Source organism: Erithacus rubecula (genome assembly GCF_903797595.1).
Source record: "Erithacus rubecula genome assembly, chromosome: 2".
NCBI lineage: Eukaryota > Metazoa > Chordata > Aves > Passeriformes > Muscicapidae > Erithacus > Erithacus rubecula.
Window position 1 is genome coordinate 869,894 of NC_136685.1, and position 17,097 is coordinate 886,990.

The 17,097-nt window shown below is 69.5% G+C and overlaps 4 protein-coding genes across 6 annotated transcripts; 1 reads left to right on the forward strand and 3 right to left on the reverse strand.

Annotated features, from left to right (window-relative positions):
* Positions 1-593: 593 nt before the first annotated feature.
* On the forward strand, positions 594-3,159 carry KHK (ketohexokinase). The gene is made up of 8 exons (XM_079298332.1): positions 594-768; positions 845-961; positions 1,155-1,289; positions 1,750-1,822; positions 2,010-2,156; positions 2,568-2,656; positions 2,730-2,887; positions 2,992-3,159. The coding sequence occupies exons 1-8, from the start codon at positions 653-655 to the stop codon at positions 3,075-3,077; spliced, it is 921 nt and encodes a 306-aa protein (XP_079154458.1). The 5' UTR covers positions 594-652; the 3' UTR covers positions 3,078-3,159.
* A 114-nt stretch (positions 3,160-3,273) lies between these two features.
* Positions 3,274-5,135, reverse strand: CGREF1 (cell growth regulator with EF-hand domain 1). 3 transcript variants are annotated; one of them, XM_079298339.1, is made up of 6 exons: positions 5,110-5,135; positions 4,677-4,770; positions 4,387-4,446; positions 4,139-4,209; positions 3,937-4,058; positions 3,274-3,858 (listed from the first exon to the last, which is right to left on the reverse strand). In XM_079298339.1, exons 2-6 carry the CDS (start codon positions 4,754-4,756, stop codon positions 3,412-3,414), a joined length of 780 nt encoding a protein of 259 aa, XP_079154465.1. In that variant the 5' UTR covers positions 4,757-4,770; positions 5,110-5,135; the 3' UTR covers positions 3,274-3,411. The 3 variants fall into 3 exon arrangements, with proteins under 3 accessions (XP_079154465.1, XP_079154466.1, XP_079154464.1); XM_079298340.1 differs by lacking the exon at positions 5,110-5,135 and adding an exon at positions 5,012-5,055; XM_079298338.1 differs by lacking the exon at positions 5,110-5,135 and having other exon boundaries at positions 4,677-5,099.
* A 1,019-nt stretch (positions 5,136-6,154) lies between these two features.
* Positions 6,155-10,311, reverse strand: PREB (prolactin regulatory element binding). Its single transcript, XM_079298452.1, has 9 exons — positions 10,139-10,311; positions 9,776-9,968; positions 8,634-8,923; positions 8,284-8,364; positions 8,085-8,209; positions 7,018-7,191; positions 6,878-6,950; positions 6,647-6,806; positions 6,155-6,558 (listed from the first exon to the last, which is right to left on the reverse strand). The coding sequence occupies exons 1-9, from the start codon at positions 10,271-10,273 to the stop codon at positions 6,464-6,466; spliced, it is 1,326 nt and encodes a 441-aa protein (XP_079154578.1). The 5' UTR covers positions 10,274-10,311; the 3' UTR covers positions 6,155-6,463.
* Positions 10,312-10,995: 684 nt separating this feature from the next.
* SLC5A6 (solute carrier family 5 member 6) lies at positions 10,996-17,079 on the reverse strand. The gene is given in 17 exon segments (XM_079298870.1): positions 10,996-11,475; positions 11,581-11,702; positions 11,768-11,871; positions 11,947-12,125; positions 12,237-12,323; positions 12,436-12,503; positions 12,585-12,697; positions 12,779-12,867; positions 12,937-13,066; positions 13,145-13,285; positions 13,451-13,548; positions 13,550-13,606; positions 13,688-13,755; positions 13,832-13,883; positions 13,960-14,025; positions 14,225-14,657; positions 16,787-17,079. Coding segments are annotated over 16 exon segments (1,860 nt in total). The 5' UTR covers positions 14,555-14,657; positions 16,787-17,079; the 3' UTR covers positions 10,996-11,319.
* Between the last annotated feature and the right edge of the window lie 18 nt (positions 17,080-17,097).

A 17,097-nucleotide genomic window follows, 5' to 3' on the forward strand; every position in this document is an offset into this window, starting at 1 on the left:
GGTCGGGGCTCCCACCGCCGGCTCGGCCTGGAGCCGCCCCCGAGCTGCCCGCAGGCAGTGTCTGTCTGTCCTGGTCCGTGTGTCGTGGGGCAGCCTGTGTCCTTGTGTGTTCATGTCCGTGTGTCCAAGTGTCTGTCTGTGTCCATGGCCGTGTGTCACTGTGTGTCCCTGTGTGTCTCTGTGTGTCCCTGTGTCCCTCTCTGTGTGTCCATATCCATGTGTCCCTGTGTGTCTCTGTGTGTCCCTGTGTCCCTCTCTGTGTGTCCATATCCATGTGTCCCTGTGTGTCTCTGTGTGTCCCTCTCTGTGTGTCCATGTCCATGTGTGTCCGTGCGTCCATGTCCATGTGTGTCCGTGTGTCCATGTGTGTCCGTGTGTGTCCGTGTGTGTCCCTGTGTCCATGTCCGTGTGTCCATGTCCATGTGTGTCCGTGTGTCCCCGCGTCCCCGTGTAGCGCGCCCCGCGGGGGGCGTGGCCGGGCCGTTCCGCATGGCCACGCCCCCGAGGGCCCGGCGCGGCGGCGATCGCTGATTGGCGGCGATGCGAGGGGGCGGGGCCAAGGCTTAGCCCGTGCCCGGTGCGGTTCTGACCCTGACCCGGTCCCAGTCCCGGTCCCGTTCTCGGTGCCGGTCCCGCGCCGCAGCGGCCCGGGATGGCGGCAGAGGCGGGCGGCGCCGCGGGGAAGCGGCGGATCATGTGCGTGGGGCTGGTGTGCCTGGACATCATCAGCGTCGTGGAGGCTTTCCCAGCCGAGGACTCCGACACCAGGTACCGGACACGGGGGGGCTGCTCCGGTGTCCCCCCAAACCGGCCCGGCGCCCACCGCAGCCTCTGCCCCCCGCAGGTGCCTGTCCCAGCGGTGGCAGCGGGGCGGGAACGCCTCCAACTCCTGCACGGTGCTGGCGCTGCTGGGAGCCCCCTGCGCCTTCATGGGCTCGCTGGCCCCCGGCCCTGCCGCTGAGTAAGTGGGTACGGGGACCCCCCGCCGGCGGGACACCGGCCCGACCCGCCCTGACGCTTCTTTGGCCCCTTCGTGCCGCTGCCGCCGGCCTCGACCCTCGGCGGGGCCGTGGCTGCCCGGTTGCCCGCCCGCCTCCGCCGCCAGCGCCCGCCGCTCCCGTGGCGCCGCTCACGCCGCTCTCTGTCCCCCAAAGCTTCATCGCGGCGGATTTCCAGCGCCGGGGAGTGGACACGGCGCACGTGGCCTGGCAGCCCCGCGGAGAGGTGCCCTGCGCCTGCTGCCTCGTCAACGCCAGCAGCGGCTCCCGCACCATCGTCCTGCACGACACGTAAGGCCCGAGCCCCGAGCCCGCTGCAGCGCTCGGCTGGGCCAGCTGGGCTGCAAAGGCCCCTCCCGCTGCCTGCCGGGGCTACCGAGTGCCAGCTGGGGCCACTCGCCGTAATCCCGCACTCGCCGTTACCGCCCAGGGTCCCCGCAGCGCTGTCACCTGCGGTGCCGCTGCCGGGAGCAGTGATGTGTCTCACACAGCCCCCGAGCGCAGGACGGCCGGCACGGCCCCACGGGGATAACCTGGCCCCTCCGCCGTGCCAAGGGGTCAGGGGCTGTTGGGCATGGCTGACCCCCAACCTGGCCACCGATGCCGTCATTAATGATTCACTCGGGCTCTGCCTCCTCCGGGACCTCTGTCCCGCTGGCGTGGAGCCCTGCACGGCCCCTGCACTGCCCCTCACCCCGGCCGCGTGCCAGGCCGAGGGTCCCCCATCTCCCACCTGCCCTCCGTCCCACAGGAACCTGCCTGACGCCACAGCCCGCGACTTCGAGCGGGTGGACCTTTCCCAGTACAAGTGGATTCACTTCGAGGTGAGCCCGAAGCTCGGGGGAATCAAGGATCTGGGGGATCCCCAGCACTGGGGAAAATCCCTCGGGCTGTAGGTGAGCCCAGGACGGGAGGGAATCTCTCGGTCTGCGGGACATCCCCAATGGGGAAGCATCCCCGGGGCCGAGGGGCCTCCCGGGACTGGTGCCGGAGCCGTGCCCGTGTCCGCAGGCCCGGAACGCGGCGGAGCAGGGCGCGATGCTGGAGCGGGTGGAGCGGCACAACCGGGCGGCGGCGCCGGGACAGCGAGTTCGGATCTCGGTGGAGCTGGAGAAGCCGCGGGAGGAGCTGCTGCCGCTGATGGGGCGGGGACACGTGGTGCGGAACGGGGACGGGGCCGGGGCGGTGGGGCGGGATCGCCTGTCCTGATCACCTGTCATGATCGCCTGTCCTGATCACCCCTCCTGATCACCCGTCCTATCACCTGCCCTGATCACCTTTGGCCGCGGCGGGGGCGAGGCTGGGACAGGAGTGGTCAGATCTGCGCTGGCCCAACGGGAGTTGGGGGTCCCGGCCCGAGGGAGTCAGGCCTCGGGGGGTGCAGTGGGGGGGGGGTTTGGATCTAGAGGTGCGGGCAGGGTCTGGGGATCACCGCTGGGGTCTAAGGGTGTGGTCAGGGTGTGGTCAAGGGGTGCAGGGGAGGTCTGGGGATGCCACCAGGGTACAGGTCTAATCCCACCTGGCTGGGGGTACGGGGGGCTGCCCCCCACCCCAGCCCCTCTCCCACAGGTGTTCATCAGCAAGGACCTGGCCCGGCACTTCGGGTACCAATCGGCCCCCGAGGCCCTGCAGGGACTGCGGGGGCGCATCCAGCCAGGGTAGGGGGTGCCTGAGCGGGGCTGGGGGCCGGGGGCACTCGGAGTGCCCCAGACCCACCTGACACTCCCCCAGGGCCACGCTGATCTGCGCCTGGGCTGAGGAGGGGGCCGATGCCATGGGGCCGGACGGGCAGCTGGTGCACTCGGACGCCTTTCCCCCAGAGACCCTCGTGGACACGCTGGGGGCCGGGGACACCTTCAATGCCGCCGTCATCTTTGCGCTCGCAGAAGGTGGGCACAAACATGGCACGGCCCCGGCGCGGCCGTGGCTCAGTCTGGCACAGCCACGGCACAGCCACAGCGTGGCCACATCTCATCCTGGGCCCCATCCCCAGGGAGGAGCCTGCAGGACGCCCTCACCTTCGGCTGCCGGATCGCGGGCAGGAAATGTGGGATCCAGGGCTTCGACGGCATTGTCTGAGCTTGTGCCTGGAGACCTCTGCACGCCCCGGGCACACCACACCTCCACTGCACCCAGCGACCCCCCAGTAAACCCCCATGTGCACCACTACTGCCTCCTGTGTCTCCAGCTGTGCCCCCTTGCCCTGGATGTGGTCCCACTGCCCCTGGGATGCACTGACACAGCCAAGGTCCCCAGCAGTGCCTCTATTTCTCCATTAGATGTATTACAGAGCAGACCATATGACCCCAGCCCTCCTTGGCCCTGGCAGCCTGGCCATGGGGCATTTCCCTGCCTCTCTCTGCCCTGAGCAGGGCAGGGAGCAGCCAGGGATTGCATCCCACAGCCCCCACTGCTACCCCTCCTCATGGTTCCTCCAGGCTGGGGCTGCCTGCTCCTCAGGGGCTTCAGCCTCCGGTGCTTCCTGTTCCTCTGTGGCATCAGTACTGGGGGCTTTGGCCTCAGGGATGACTTCTGCCTCCAAGGACTCGGCATTGGGAGATTCCACTTGGAGGGATTCCGCCTTGGGCGCTCCATTCTCAGGGGCTCCACTCTGAGGATCTCCAGCCTCAGTGGCCTCCTGTCCTGGGCTTCTCAACCCCAGGTCCTGCCTGGGCATCTCTGTGCCCCCCCCAGGCACAGCCCCAACCCCTGCCTGCTGCTCTAGGAGGGGTTGTGCTGGGGGTCCCTGGTCCAGGCCAGGCAAGAGCACCTCGGGGGGGTCCAGCAGCTCAGAGGGGTCCAGCAGCCCATCCCCATTCAGGTCCTGCCTTGCCAGGGCTTGGTCCACCAGTGCAGCCACCTGTGGGGATGGGGAACAGGGTGAGGGCTTGGCCCAGGGGCTCAGTGGGGCATGAGGAGCCATCCTCGTGGGACCCACCATGTCAGGGTCTGGCTGCCCCCCAGCCTGTGCCAGCACCGTGCCAAGTAACTGCAGCAGCTCCAGCCCATCCAGGTGCTTGCTCTGGTCGTGGTCATGGAGCACAAAGAGGTAGAGCAGGGCTGTGGGGCATGGGGTGCTGTGGGGCTGGGGTCCCTGACCCCACTAGTCCCTCAGCCCCCCCTCAGCCCGGTGGCCTTACCCTGCTCCCGTGTCATGGCCTCCACCTCCTGCTCCGGCGGCCCCAGGCTCCGCACGGCGCTCCACAGCAGCCTGGGGGAGCAGGACTTGGCTGGGAAGCACGCACCTGTCTCATGGCCCACCTTGCCCCATGGCCAGCTGGGCACTGTCCGTGCCCTCCACCCATCACTGCGCCCCCCCAGCCCCAGTGCACAGCCCTGGCCATGCTGGGGTCCCTGTGCTGAGGGGCTCCCCAGGGCAGGGACTCACAGCAGCGCAGGTGACTCCGGGCTCAGCGGGTCAGGGTATGGATCCACGGCGGGCTCAGGCCTGGCCAAGAGACAGGGGGTTACCCGTGCCCCTGGGGGGCTGCCCACTTCAGCCTGACACCCCCCTGCAGATCCGTGAGTCCCACCCCTTGCTGTGCAGCCTCGGACCCCTGTGCTTGCCCCTCCCACGGCCACCTTGTACTCCGCCTGCCCCTGCACCCATGAAAACACACCTCTGCCTCCCTTTCCTGTGACCCCCCCGTTCCACTGCCATCACTGTGCCCCCCGTACCTGTTCGTCCCCGCCCTGGGGGCGGCCCAGGCCGCTGGCCCCAGCAGCAGCAGGATCAGCATCAGCGGCGGCTCCCTCATCCCGCGGCCTCGGGCTGCGGCGGGACAAGAGCAGCGGGGTCGGGGGCGGGGGGAGAGCCCGTGGGAACCCGGCTGGGAGAGGGGCGGGGGTCCGGGAGCTGCCCCCTCGCACGGGTGGGAGGGGGCGAGGGGCTACGCTGGGAACGCAGAGCGCGTGGGACCGGCGGGCACTGAACACCCAGTGCCTCTCCTCGGTACCCACTGACCCAGCACAGCCCGACCCGGTACCGCCAGTGCCCCTCGGTACCCACTGACCCAACACAGCCCAACCCGGTACCGCCAGTGCCCCTCGGTACCCACTGACCCAGCACAGCCCGACCCGGTACCGCCAGTGCCCCTCGGTACCCACTGACCCAGCACAGCCCAACCCGGTATCGCCGGTATCCCCCGGCACCCAGTGACCCAGCACAGCCCTAACCCGGTATATCGCCGGTATCCCCCGGCACCCAGTGACCCAGTCCCGCTCGCGTGTCGGTGCCGCCCGCCCCGCCCCGGGGCCACGTAGCCGACACGTCTCGGCCCCGCCACCGGGGCCAGGAGCGGCCCCGCCCGCCCCGGTCCTGCCCTGCCCAGCCCGCGGGGAGCCGGCATTCAGCCCCACGTCCCGGGACAGCGCCACGGGTAACCGGGACCCGGCCCCTCTAAACTGCTGAGCGTGGCACAGCAGGACAGGGCCACTCCGGTGGGTGAGATCCCCCAAGCCCCCCACAGTCCCGGGTACAGCTGGGCCAGCCCAGCATCACCGAACCCGGGCCCTGCAGCAGCACTGCCGAGAGCCTGGCGTGGCCTGTGTTGGTGCACACGGGCCCCGCTGGCCCGGGGGACTCTGGGCAGCCCCTGTGCCACAGCCAGACCCAGTGCCACAGCCGGCCCCGGTGCCACAGCCAGCCCCTGTGCCACAGCCAGCCCCTGTGCCACAGCCGGCCCCAGTGCCACAGCGAGCCCCCGTGGCACAGCCGGCCCCTGTGCCACAGCCAGCCCCTGTGCCACTGCCAGCCCCTGTGCCACAGCCAGCCCCAGTGCCACAGCCAGCCCCCGTGGCACAGCCAGCCCCCATGGCACAGCCAGCCCCCGTGGCACAGCCGGCCCCAGTGCCACAGTCAGCCCCTGTGGCACAGCCAGCCCCTGTGGCACCGCCGGCCCCCATGGCACAGTCAGCCCCTGTGGCACAGCCGGCCCCAGTGCCACAGCCAGCCCCCAGTGCCACAGCCAGGCCCCGTGGCACAGCCAGCCCCCGTGGCACAGCCGGCCCTCGTGGCACAGCCGACCCCCGTGGCACAGCCAGCCCCTGTGCCACAGCCAGCCCCCGTGGCACAGCCAGCCCCTGTGGCACAGCCAGCCCCTGTGGCACAGCCGTCCCCCGTGGGCACACACCAATGCCCTCAGCCCCAGCTGCGCTCCCCCAGCACACACGGACACCACTGCCTTCATGCTCCAGTTTAATGGCAGCAGCAGGGCGGGGGGCCAGCAGGACCCTCTTCTCCTGGGCCAGGAGCCCCCCTGTCCCGGGGCCAGCCCCACACTGCTGCCAGCACAGTCCCACAGGGACGGCGCCCTGCATGGCTGCCCGGACCCGCGGCTGCTCCCCGACACCAGCGGGGACAGCGGGGCCAGGGCTGGTCCCTCGTGTCCTTCACAGTCTGTGGGGGGGAGGAGGAGGCTGGGGGGTCGCTCCTGGTGCCAGGGGGTCCCTCCGGGGTGAGCGGGCTACAGGAAGCCCGGGAAGGCCAGCTGCAGCAGCAAGATGGTGGCCACGATGAGCCCGGCGCAGAGCAGCAGCAGCAGCCAGACAGGGAGGGAGCCTGTGGGACAGAGGGGGTGACAGGAGGCTGCAGCCCCCAGGGCAGAGGAGCAGAGAGGAAGCCCAGCCCTGCAGCAGCCCCCACGTACGGCGGGAGGGCAGCAGGTGCAGCTTGCAGCGGCTGTCCACGGCCACGCTGAGCAGCGCAGCCTCGTGGCCCCCCAGCAGCTCCCGCCCCGGCCGGCTCTCGGGGACAAAGGCCACGTCCGTCACCACGATGCCGTGGGCCTCCTTCACGTAGTACAGCCTCTGGGGGCACACAGCAGGTGAGGGGCCGTCTGGGGCCAGCAGGGCTGCCCCACAGCCCCGGCCCAGCTCACCTGCAGCGAGAAGGCAATGTGGATGGCCACGGAGCCCGTCACCGTGCCCAGCCCCAGGAACGTGCCCGAGTCACTGCAGGGGAGGGTAGTGAGTGGAGGCTGCCACGGCCCCCATCCCGCACCCACTGGCCCGGGGCTACCTGATGGAGAGGCAGGAGACCACCTCGGAGCCGCAGGGCCGCGTCAGCAGGGGCAGGAAGCTCTTGCCGTCCCACTTGGTCAGGTAGCAGGGCGGGGGGCGGCGCTCCCGCTTGTGGGGCACCTGCACGGTGTAGAGCCGCAGGGCCCCGGCACTGCCCTCCACGGCCCCAAACCTGCCACAGGGGACAGGGCCGGGGGCCATGGTGGGGAGGGGACACAGGGGAACGTGGGGCACACGGGATCCAGCCCCCCACCGCCACCTCTCCCAACCCAGCCCCCTCCCCGAGCAGCTGCCAACAGAGCCCAGGAGACCCTTTCCCACCGACCCAGCAGAACAGTGACAGGGCAGGGCAGCAGCCAGAGGTGGCCCCTCCCCAGCCCCAGAGACCATGGAGACAGCCCCACAGCCTAGCCCCAGGCCCTGCCATCTCCAGCCCCAAAGCCCCTCCTGTCCTCCCACCCAGTCCCAGTGCCCCAACCCCAGCCCCTTGACCTGCTCCAGCTCCATTTCCAGCCCCTAGATCAGCCCCCCAGCTCCATCTCCAGCCCCATGATCTGCCCCCAGCTCCATCTCCACCCCCAGCCCCATCCTCAGCCCCTTGATCTGCCCCCCAGCTCCATCCCCAGCCCCCAGCCCCATCCCCAGCCCCTTGATCTGCTCCCCAGCTCCATTTCCAGCCCCTAGATCAGCCCCCCAGCTCCATCTCCAGCCCCATGATCTGCCCCCAGCTCCATCCCCAGCCCCCAGCCCCATCCCCAGCCCCTTGATCTGCCCCTCAGCTCCATCCCCAGCCCCCAGCCCCATCCCCAGCCCCTTGATCTGCTCCCCAGCTCCATCCCCAGCCCCCAGGCCCATCCCCAGCCCCTTGATCTGCTCCCCAGCTCCATCCCCAGCCCCATCTCCAGCCCCTTGATCTGCCCCTCAGCTCCATCCCCAGCCCCCAGCCCCATCCCCAGCCCCTTGATCTGCCCCCCAGCTCCATCCCCAGCCCCCAGCCCCATCCCCAGCCCCTTGATCTGCTCCCCAGCTCCATCCCCAGCCCCCAGCTCCATCCCCAGCCCTCACCGGCAGGCCTGGTAGCGATAGGCCTTGTCAGGGATGCCAGGCAGGTTCTCGTGCCAGCGCAGCCCTGTCACCAGCTGGTCCTGCTGCCACACGCAGCACTGGAAGTCCCTCCCTGCTGTCACCACCTGCTGCACACAGCACAGGGGTCTGAGGCCACCCTCAGCAGGACCAGGGAACTGGGGAGCCACCTGACACGCACCTTGTTGTCAGGGCCCAGTGCGATGTCCTCAATCTCCCCGTCGTGGGCTCTGAACTCCAACGTCTTCTTCATGCTGGGGAACTGCAGGGGCAGAGCTGGTGTGGGCGCTGGGCACGGGCCAGGCCCTGCCACAGCCCTGGGTGGGCAGTGTTAGGTAACTGCAGTGCTGCCGACACAGCTGTCCCCACCCAACGTGTGCTGCCGTGTCTGTCCCAGCTCCCCCTGCCCAGCCTGGCTCCCCTTGCTCTGTGCCCACATCCATCCCCCCAGGTCCCCCCAGCTCCCTGCTCCTGCTCACCTCCGCTCCCGCCCGCCCTGCCCCAGCCCTGCTGCCCCCGGCCCGCGCCCACCTCCCAGAGGCGCAGGAAGCCGTCGGCGCCGCCGGTGGCCAGCAGGGCTCCGTCGGCGCTGAAGCGCACGGCCTTCTGCAGGGCGTCGGGGCTGAAATCGGTGCGCACGCGCTGCAGGCTCTCCACCCTCACCTCGCGGGCCCCGCCGCCCTGCGCGCCGCCGGGAGCCGCCCCGGGGCCGGGGCCGGGGCTGGAGCCGGGGCTGGGGCTGGAGCCGGGGCCAGAGCCGGAGCCAGAGCCGGAGCCAGAGCTGGGGCCGCGCCGCCGCCGCGCGCCCTTGTCACCGCTGCCTGTGGGTGGGACAGGATGGCACCGGGACAGGATGGCACCGGGACAGGCTGGCACCGGGACATAATGGCACTGGGACACAGCTGGCACCGGGGCAGGATGGCACCGGGACACTGGTGGTATTGGGACACGCTGGCACCAGGACAGGCTGGCACCGGGACATAATGGCACTGGGACACGGCTGGCACCAGGGCACAGCTGGTACTGGGACAGGCTGGCACCAGGACACGGGGCAGCGCCCATTCCCAAACACTGCACAGCCCCATGGCACCCAGCTCTGGCAGTGGAGGGCTCGGGGCAGGCACAAGGCGGTGCTTCCATCCCCAGAGCTCCCGCGGCACTCAGAGCAGGCACAGGGAGATGGGCTCAGGGCAGGCACGGGGCAGGTCCATGACAGGGATGGAGGGGGTCAGGGCAATGCCCATCCCCACTCCCTGCCCTCCAGCACTCAGGGCAGGCACGGGGAAGATCCAGGGTGGGCATGGAGATCCACAGCTGTACCCCAAAGCATCCCACAGCCCCTCACGGTCTGGCCAAAGCATCTGGGGGTGGGGTGGGCACAGGGGAGTCTCAGGGCAGTGTCCCATCCCCAAAGCTTGCAATAGTACCCAGGGCACAGAGAAGAAAGTTAAGGACAGGCAGGAGGGGATTCAGGGCAGGCAGGAGGGGAGTTCAGGGCAGGCAGGAGGGGAGTTCAGGACAGGCAGGAGGGGATTCAGGGCAGGCAGGAGGGGAGTTCAGGGCAGGCAGGAGGGGATTCAGGGCAGGCAGGAGGGGATTCAGGGCCATTCCCAAGGCACAGCACAGCCCGGGGCAAGTGCCTCCCCGCGAGTCCCGGTGAAGCGGTGTCTCACCGTCTTTCCCGGCGGCGCCCGGCCCCTCGGGCTCCTGCAGGCTGAAGCGCAGGATGTGGCAGCTGTTGTCCTGCCCGGCCGCAATTACGTCCCCGGCCAGCGCCATGGTCATGGTGGCGCGGGTTTCGGTGTCGTGGCAGTGCAGCAGCGAGGCGCTGAGCTGTCCCCCGATCTGCTCCAGCTGCAGGAAGTGCTGCGGGGCGGGAGGCTCGGTCACGGCCGCCGGGCCTCCCCGCAGCCCGCACTCCCCACCCCGCTCAGGGCCCGCCGTGCCCAGCCCTGCCTCAGGCACACCGGGCCCCGCCGGGCCCTCAGCCCCCGCCGCCCCCTGCGCCCCCGCGGCCCCGGCCCCGCTCCCCGCACCACGCCATTGCGGATGCCGGTCTTGGCGGCGCCTCCGCCGCCGGCGGTGATGGCGAGCGGCCGCCGCGGGTGCAGGCGGACGGTGTAGAGCGGGAACGGCGCCCGGTACAGCTCGGCGGGACGCCGGGGCGCCATGACAGCGGCGTGACGTCAGCGCGCCGTGATGACCTCACGCGCCGTTGCGTCACGTGTCACCCCCGCGGGGGTGTGGCTAAACCGGGGGCCATGACGTCACGTGGGTCGGAGGGACGCCCCGGTGTTGGGAGGCGCAAGGATGGGGGGGGTGAATCCCACCGGGAAACGGGGCCTTGTGGGACCGTGGGGACACCCCGGTACTGGGGAAACGGGGCCATGTGGGACAGCGGGGACACCCCGGTACTGGGGAAACGGGGCCATGTGGGACCGTGGGGACACCCCGGTACTGGGGAAACGGGGCCATGTGGGACAGCGGGGACACCCCGGTACTGGGGAAACGGCGGCTCCTGGGGGACAGTGGGGACAACCCGGTACTGGGGAAACGGGGCCATGTAGGACAGCGGGGACACCCCAGTACTGGGGAAACGGCGGCTCCTGGGGGACAGTGGGGACATGCACTGGGGAGACAGCGGTCCTGTAACTCCACAGGGACCCCACTGACTGGAAACATGGGGCACCTGTGGGCTACTGGGGGACAGTGGGAATAGCCCGGTGTTTGGGGACAGGGCAGTCTCGTGTACCCTGTGGGCTCTTGGGGGACAGTGGAGACACCCCACTCACTGCAGGGGATGAACTTCCAGGGAGCAGCAGGGACAGCCCACTGCTGGGGGAGCTGGGGGTCCCGGGTACAGCAGCGTTGTTCCTTGGGACCCTCCAACACCTGTGCTCCAGAACCATTTATTGGGGGGACACCAAATACAAAGACAGGTGACAGGGTTTGTGGGAGCATTCGGGCAGCCCCCAGCCCTGGAGAGGTGTTTAAGGCACGTGGCTGGGCCGGGGGAACCAGACAACACCCCAGCCTGGAGAGGGGGCACCGCTCCAGCATCCCCCAGCATGGTCCCAGAGCCCCCCGAAGGGCAGCCCAGCAGTCTCCCCAGAGACCCAGCCGCCTGCTGTGGGGCACTCCCCGGCTGTCTGTGGATGCCCCACCAGGCTTTGAGCTCCCCGACCAGGGGGTGGCCATGACCCCCGTGTTGGGGGCATCAGAAAGAGGTTTCCTGCACGGAGCAGATGGGGGCACCAGAATTGCGGATGTAGCCCTGTCCTTCCTCCTCCTCCTCCTGCCGCTCGGGGCCAGGGTGGGCCAGGCCATTGGGCACCCCCTTGCTCTTCTCTGTAGTGTCTGCATGGCTGGAGGCCTGTGGGGACAGAGCAGGGGCAGGGGAGGCACAGAGGAGGCAGCAGGGGCATGGGGGGTGCCCCCTGTGTCCCCCTCCCCTGGGTGCCGGCAGTCTGTCCCTCACCTGGGCAGCGTCGGCTCCCCCGCAGCAGAACCAGTGCCGGATTTTGGGGGGCAGGCAGCAGAGCAGCCGTGGCACCACCGGGGAGATGGTACGGGGGTCCAGTGCCGCTGCCGGCGTGGGGCCTGGGGGGACGGGGCCGTGAGGAGGGCAGGGGCTCACGGCAGCCCTCCCGCCACCCCACACTCACCGGTGAGCAGGCTGACCAGGACCCCCACCAGGATGACGGTGGTGGAGTTGTGGGCACTGTACCACATGTAGGACAGGCTGTAGAAGCGCTGCAGCCCCGTGGGGCTGGGGGACACGGGGTCAGGAGGTGTGGGAGCAGCACCTGCACCCCCGCACGCCCTGAGCCCCCGTCCCCCTCACCTCGGGGGTGCTGCTGTGCTGGGCAGCAGGGTAGTAGCCAGCACAGCGCTGAGGTTGCCCACAGGGGGGAGTGCTGTGCTGTTGGCCGTGCCCTTGGCCCCTGCTGAGCCCTGCACGAAGCTGCCGATGCCGATCCAGAAGGCCATGGCCAGCCCGGCCAGCAGCCCCACCACGGCTCCCTGTGACAAGGGACAAAGAAGGGCACCGGGCCCATCCGGACTCGGGGTGCCCCGCATGTCCCCACACACCCACAAGGGCCGGGGACACTGCCCAGGTCAGGGGACACTCACTGTGGGGTTGGCACAGGGGAAGAACATGCCGAGGCAGAAGAGCCCCAGGAGTGGGCCCCCCACCATGCCGAAGATGCTGATGGCCGCCTGCGGGGACACGGCCTTCAGCACCAGCCCTGCACCCCGGGGGTGCCAGAGCTGGGGCTCCCTCACCCCATTTGGGGCGCCAGAGCCAGGGGTCCTGCAGCCCCGAGCCTACCTGCAGCACAGGTCCCAGCATGGAGGACACGTACGCCATCCCCAGGCACAGCAGCCCATACCCGAGAGCTGGGGAGGGGAGTGGGGTGTCATGGGGGTGCTGGGGACCCCCTCACCGTGCCAGCCCCACGGCTGCCCCCACCCACTCACCCAGCAGCTTGGAGAGCAGCGTGGCCCGTGACTCCGACAGCCCGGGCAAGTGTGGCCGCACCAGGTCCTCCATGGTCACCGTGGCCAGCGAGTTGAAGGCTGAGGAGATGGTGCTGGGGAGGAGAGGGAGCAAGAGGGGGCTCAGCCAGGACACCTGAACCACCTGAACCACTGTCCCAGGGCTGCCCACTCACCTGAGGGCACCACTGAAGAGGCAGGCGACAAAGAGCCCGGGCAGCCCCGGCAGGTCCCGCAGCACGTCCATCACGAAGTACAGCACCAGCTACTGCAAAGGGTCAGTGCAGGGCTGGGGCAGCAGGGGACAGGGCTGTGGGAGGAGGTCTCAACGCACCTGGTCAGAGGAGGTGGGGCGCTGGGCGGGCGCCAGCGGGTGCTCCCGGTCATAGACGAACATGACGAGGCCGGTGAGGCAGCTGAGGCACAGCACGATCTGCTGGCAGGGGAACACGGCGTAGCAGGAGCTGTGGGTGAGCGGGTGTCAGGCGTGGGCAGCGACGGGGGGCCCTCCCCAGCCGTGGGGATCCCCCAGCCCCACTCACAGCTTGGCCTGCCGCTCGCTGCGGGCGCTGAGGTAGCGCTGCACCTGCGCCTGGTTCACCCCGTACAGCGACAGCATCATGAAGATCCCACCCACAGCCAGCGACCAGAAGGTGTGACGCTCCAGGGGGTTGGGGTCCAGGCTGCGGGGAGGACCGGGGGGTCACGGTGACACATCCTCACTGGCACCCCATACCCCATGGGAAAGAGGGATGGACTGCCACACCACACCGGGGTCCCTCTCCCCCGCCCCAGGCTGCCCTAAGTGTCCCCACAGCACGACAGGGGGGTCCCAGGATGTCACTCACTCAATGCCGGAGATCTTGCCCTCCTGCTCAGCCACACGCCAGACACGGGCCATGCCCCCCACCCGCCATGCGCCCACCACGATGACGGCAACCTGCCCCCGCTAGCATCACCAGCGTCTGGAACACGTCCGTCCAGATGACGGCCTTCAGCCCGCCCTGGGGACAGACGATGGCCGTCACCGCGGGGCCACGGCGCTCACCGGGCGCAGCAGGGGCACGGGGCAGAGCGGGGCTCACCAGTGTAGTGTAGAGCGTGCACACCAGCCCTATGGTCAGCACCGCGCTCCAGAGGTCAAAGCCCGTCACTGCAAGTGCAGAGGACGTTAACGGGGTGAGGGGCAGCAGCCTCCTGGCGTGGCCCCCACCCCGTCCTCACCATACCTGCGTTGAGGGCCAGCGCAGGTGCGTAGAGCACCACTCCCATGTAAATGACCTGCGGGCAGGGAGAGCAGTGCTGAGCCACGCCCAGCCCCAAACCCTGCACCCCACACGGCCCCAGCCCCACTGACCATCTGGAAGATGAAGGTGATGGTGCCGAACACTCGCACTGTCTTGTTGAAGCGCAGCTCCAGGTACTGCAAGGAGAGAAGTCAGGGCACCTGAGTGCAGGTGAGATCCCTACAGCCCCCCTGCACTCCCTGTGTCCCTCTGCCGTCCCCAGAGCCCCCTTGCACTTCCCGTGTCCCTCTGCCATCCCCACAGCCCCCCTGCACTCCCTGTGTCCCTGTGCCATCCCCAGAACCCCCCCTACACTCCCCATGCCCCCCTGCTCACCTCATAGGTGCTGGTGATGCGCAGGCGGTAGAAGACAGGGATGAAGATGTGCGCCGGGATGAGCAGCCCCAGGAAATAGGAGCAGCCAAGGAACCAGTACTCGGTGCCGAAGCGGAAGATCTCTGCTGGCACGCCCAGGATGGCTACAGCTGACTGGAAGGAGGCCAGCAGGGACAGCGCGACGGGCAGGCAGCCCATGTCACGGTTGGCTAGCAGGAACTCCTGCACGGTGCGCTGCCGGTCGCCGGTGAGCGCGTAGAACAGCCCGATGGCCGAGGACAGCACCAACAGCAGGGCGAAGATGCTGTAGTCGATGGCCGTGAACTCCATGCTGAGCGTCCCTGTCCCGCTGCCCCGCCGCTGCCCAGCCGCCCTGCCGCCTTCATGGGCACGCCTGACCCCTCAGCACGTCCTGAGCAGCACCAGCCGGGCCCTGGCAGCTGCAGGAGGGACGTGTCAGTGCTGCAGGGACCTTCGCTCGCTCTGTCCCAGCCTCAAGGACCCAGAGCTGGGGAAACAACGGCCAGACCCTCCTCCTCCTCCTCCTCCTCCTCCCTCTGGGCCGGGCTTGGCCACGCCTGGGCAGCTCCACCTGCCCCGCTGAAGGAAACTGAAGAATCTTCAAAGGGCAGCAAGACAATGGCTACAAAAACAGTCCCACAGTCCCACCCGGGCCCCCCGCAGCACCGGCACCGCCACGCCCGGCACAGCTGGCCAAACCCAACACAGCCGCCTCCGGTGCAGGACAGCCCAAATCCCACCTGAGCCAAACCCAACACGACCACCCCCGGAGCTGAACAGCCTGGAGCCTGCAGTGCCAGTCCCACTCCAGCCAAGCACAACCTGGCCCACCCACCCCAGCATTGCACAACCCCACCAAACCCGGCAGCACCGGTCCCACCAGCACCAAAGTCAATCCAGCCCAACCACTCCAGCACCCCACAGCTCTGTCAGAACTGCCCCCAGTGCAAGAGCTTGGCCAAGCCCAGCATAATTGCCCTGGCCCTAATGGCAGCCTGATGCTCTGGGGCCAGCACAGCACAGGCAGCCCTGAGGCAGCTGCTCTGCACCAGAATCAGCCTCGCTGGCAGCCCCTGGACCTGCAGAACATATGGATGGGGCTGGGGAGGGCAGTGAGCTCAGTCTGCACTGGAGAGGAGGGACAGCAGGAGCCCCACATCTTTGTCCCAGAATGCAGAAGCTGTGCACACCACACCCACACACCACACACTCCACAGGGCAGGGATGGACACAGGGCTGGAATGGACAGGGGAGAGCTGGCAGCCTCGGGGGTTCTGGCTGTCAGCCAGGTGGAGCAGACACCTGAGCATCCACCGGCTCTGGCACCCTGACCCTGCTCACAGGGATCTCCCCAGAGCCCTCCGTGCTCTGCCCCCATCCACCGTGGAACAGGAGGGCACAGCTGGGCTGCCCCTGCCTCCCTCCATCCAGAGGACTGCAGCTGCAGGACCTGGGAGCAGGAGGTGCTGCTGTGGGTCCCCCCCTCCCGGCCTGGGAGGGGGTGCAGGCTGCGGGGGTCCCTCTGTCCCCGCAGGGCAATGTTAGGGGCACAGGGAGGACAAGTCTGGACGGGGGACGGCAGATAGGGAGTGGCACAGTGCTCACCATGATCCCATCATGATCCCTGGAGGAATGCTTGCCTGGGGAATGCTTGGTGGGATTAGGCTGAGCCCCTCCTGGCAGCCCTGGCACAGCCTGCCTGGGCCTGCCTGCCACAGGGCCGGGGGCAGCTGAGCTGGCACGGCTTTCTGCAGCACCAGCAGTGCCAGCAGTGCCTGGGTGGGGAATGGGGTGAGAGGGCAGCGTCTCTGCTGCCACCAGCGCTGGCCTGTCCCTGACCAGGACACGGCTCCACGTGCAGCAGCTCACAGCCCGAGTCCAAGGTCACTCCCCGCATTCCCCCATCCAGACTAAACATGTGAGGTTACACTGTGTCCCCAACGGGCACACAACAGCCCCAGCCTCCTGGATGGCCCTGGCCCAAGGCTCCCACGCCCCAGGGACCCCCCGGTGTCCCTGAGGCTTTGCTGCCTCCTGCCCTGCTGTCCCCACACCCTCATCGCCTGCTGATCCCGAGCCCTGCTGCCCCCTCACCCAAAGCTCAGCAGCCGCAGCCCCTCTCTCCCAACCCGAGGGTGCCCGTGTCCCCACGTGGTGACCACGCTCTCCCTGTCCCCGCCGTCCTCAGCCTGCCTTTCCCCGTGTCCCCGCTCCTGCTCCATCGCACCCGCCTTGCTTCCCCGTGTCCTCCGGGACTCCTCTCGCGGCGCCGGTACCCAGCGCTGTCCCCGGTGCCCTCACCCGGGGCTCTGAGGGGCTCTACTCCCCTTCCCCGGAGTCCCCGGTACTCGCGGTGCCCCTAACACAGGACCCTGCTCCCCGTCCCCGATGTCCCCATCCTGGGGGGCTCTGCTCCCCGTCCCCAGTGGCCCCGGCGCCCCCACCCAGGGAGCCGGCCCGCCCCGGTCCCCGTTGCGCGCGGTGCCCCCGGTGCCGGTGGCAGGTGTGACCTTGTCCCGGCGGTCCCGGTGCGACACTCACCGGCAGCGTTCACCCCATGTGAGCTCGCAGCCGGGGCGCACCGGGATGACGCCGCGAGCAGGCGGGGCCGCTCTCGCCGCCGCTTCCGCACGGCCGCCGCTACCGGCATCGCCGCCCGGGGCTGCTGGCCCGGTCCCCGGCCCATCCCGGCCCCGCCCCTCGGGCGGTCACCGCGCCCCGGTGCCCGCGCTGCGGAGGCCGCTCCGCACCCTCGTTCGGGTCCAGAGAGCGCCCGGCCCGCCGAGGCGCCGGGGAGACCGGGCAGGGGCTGCCCCCGCCCGCTCGGTGCTCCCCGGTGCGCGGCCCCGGCG

Excerpts from the sequence above, each read along its gene's own strand:
- CGREF1 (XM_079298339.1), bottom strand. The coding sequence starts at position 4,756 with ATGAGGGAGCCGCCGCTGATGCTGATCCTGCTGCTGCTGGGGCCAGCG. Across the intron at positions 4,059-4,138 it reads GGCCATGACACGGGAGCAGG|CCCTGCTCTACCTCTTTGTG; the intron begins GTAAGGCCACCG and ends CATGCCCCACAG. Across the intron at positions 3,859-3,936 it reads GGCAGCCAGACCCTGACATG|GTGGCTGCACTGGTGGACCA; the intron begins GTGGGTCCCACG and ends CCATCCCCACAG.
- PREB (XM_079298452.1), bottom strand. The coding sequence starts at position 10,273 with ATGGCGCCCCGGCGTCCCGCCGAGCTGTACCGGGCGCCGTTCCCGCTC. Across the intron at positions 8,365-8,633 it reads GCTTCCTGCGCCTCTGGGAG|TTCCCCAGCATGAAGAAGAC; the intron begins GTGGGCGCGGGC and ends CTGCCCCTGCAG. Across the intron at positions 6,559-6,646 it reads GCACCTGCTGCCCTCCCGCC|GCTCCCTCCCTGTCTGGCTG; the intron begins GTACGTGGGGGC and ends TCTGTCCCACAG.
- KHK (XM_079298332.1), top strand. The coding sequence starts at position 653 with ATGGCGGCAGAGGCGGGCGGCGCCGCGGGGAAGCGGCGGATCATGTGC. Across the intron at positions 1,290-1,749 it reads ACCATCGTCCTGCACGACAC|GAACCTGCCTGACGCCACAG; the intron begins GTAAGGCCCGAG and ends TCCGTCCCACAG. Across the intron at positions 1,823-2,009 it reads ACAAGTGGATTCACTTCGAG|GCCCGGAACGCGGCGGAGCA; the intron begins GTGAGCCCGAAG and ends CCGTGTCCGCAG.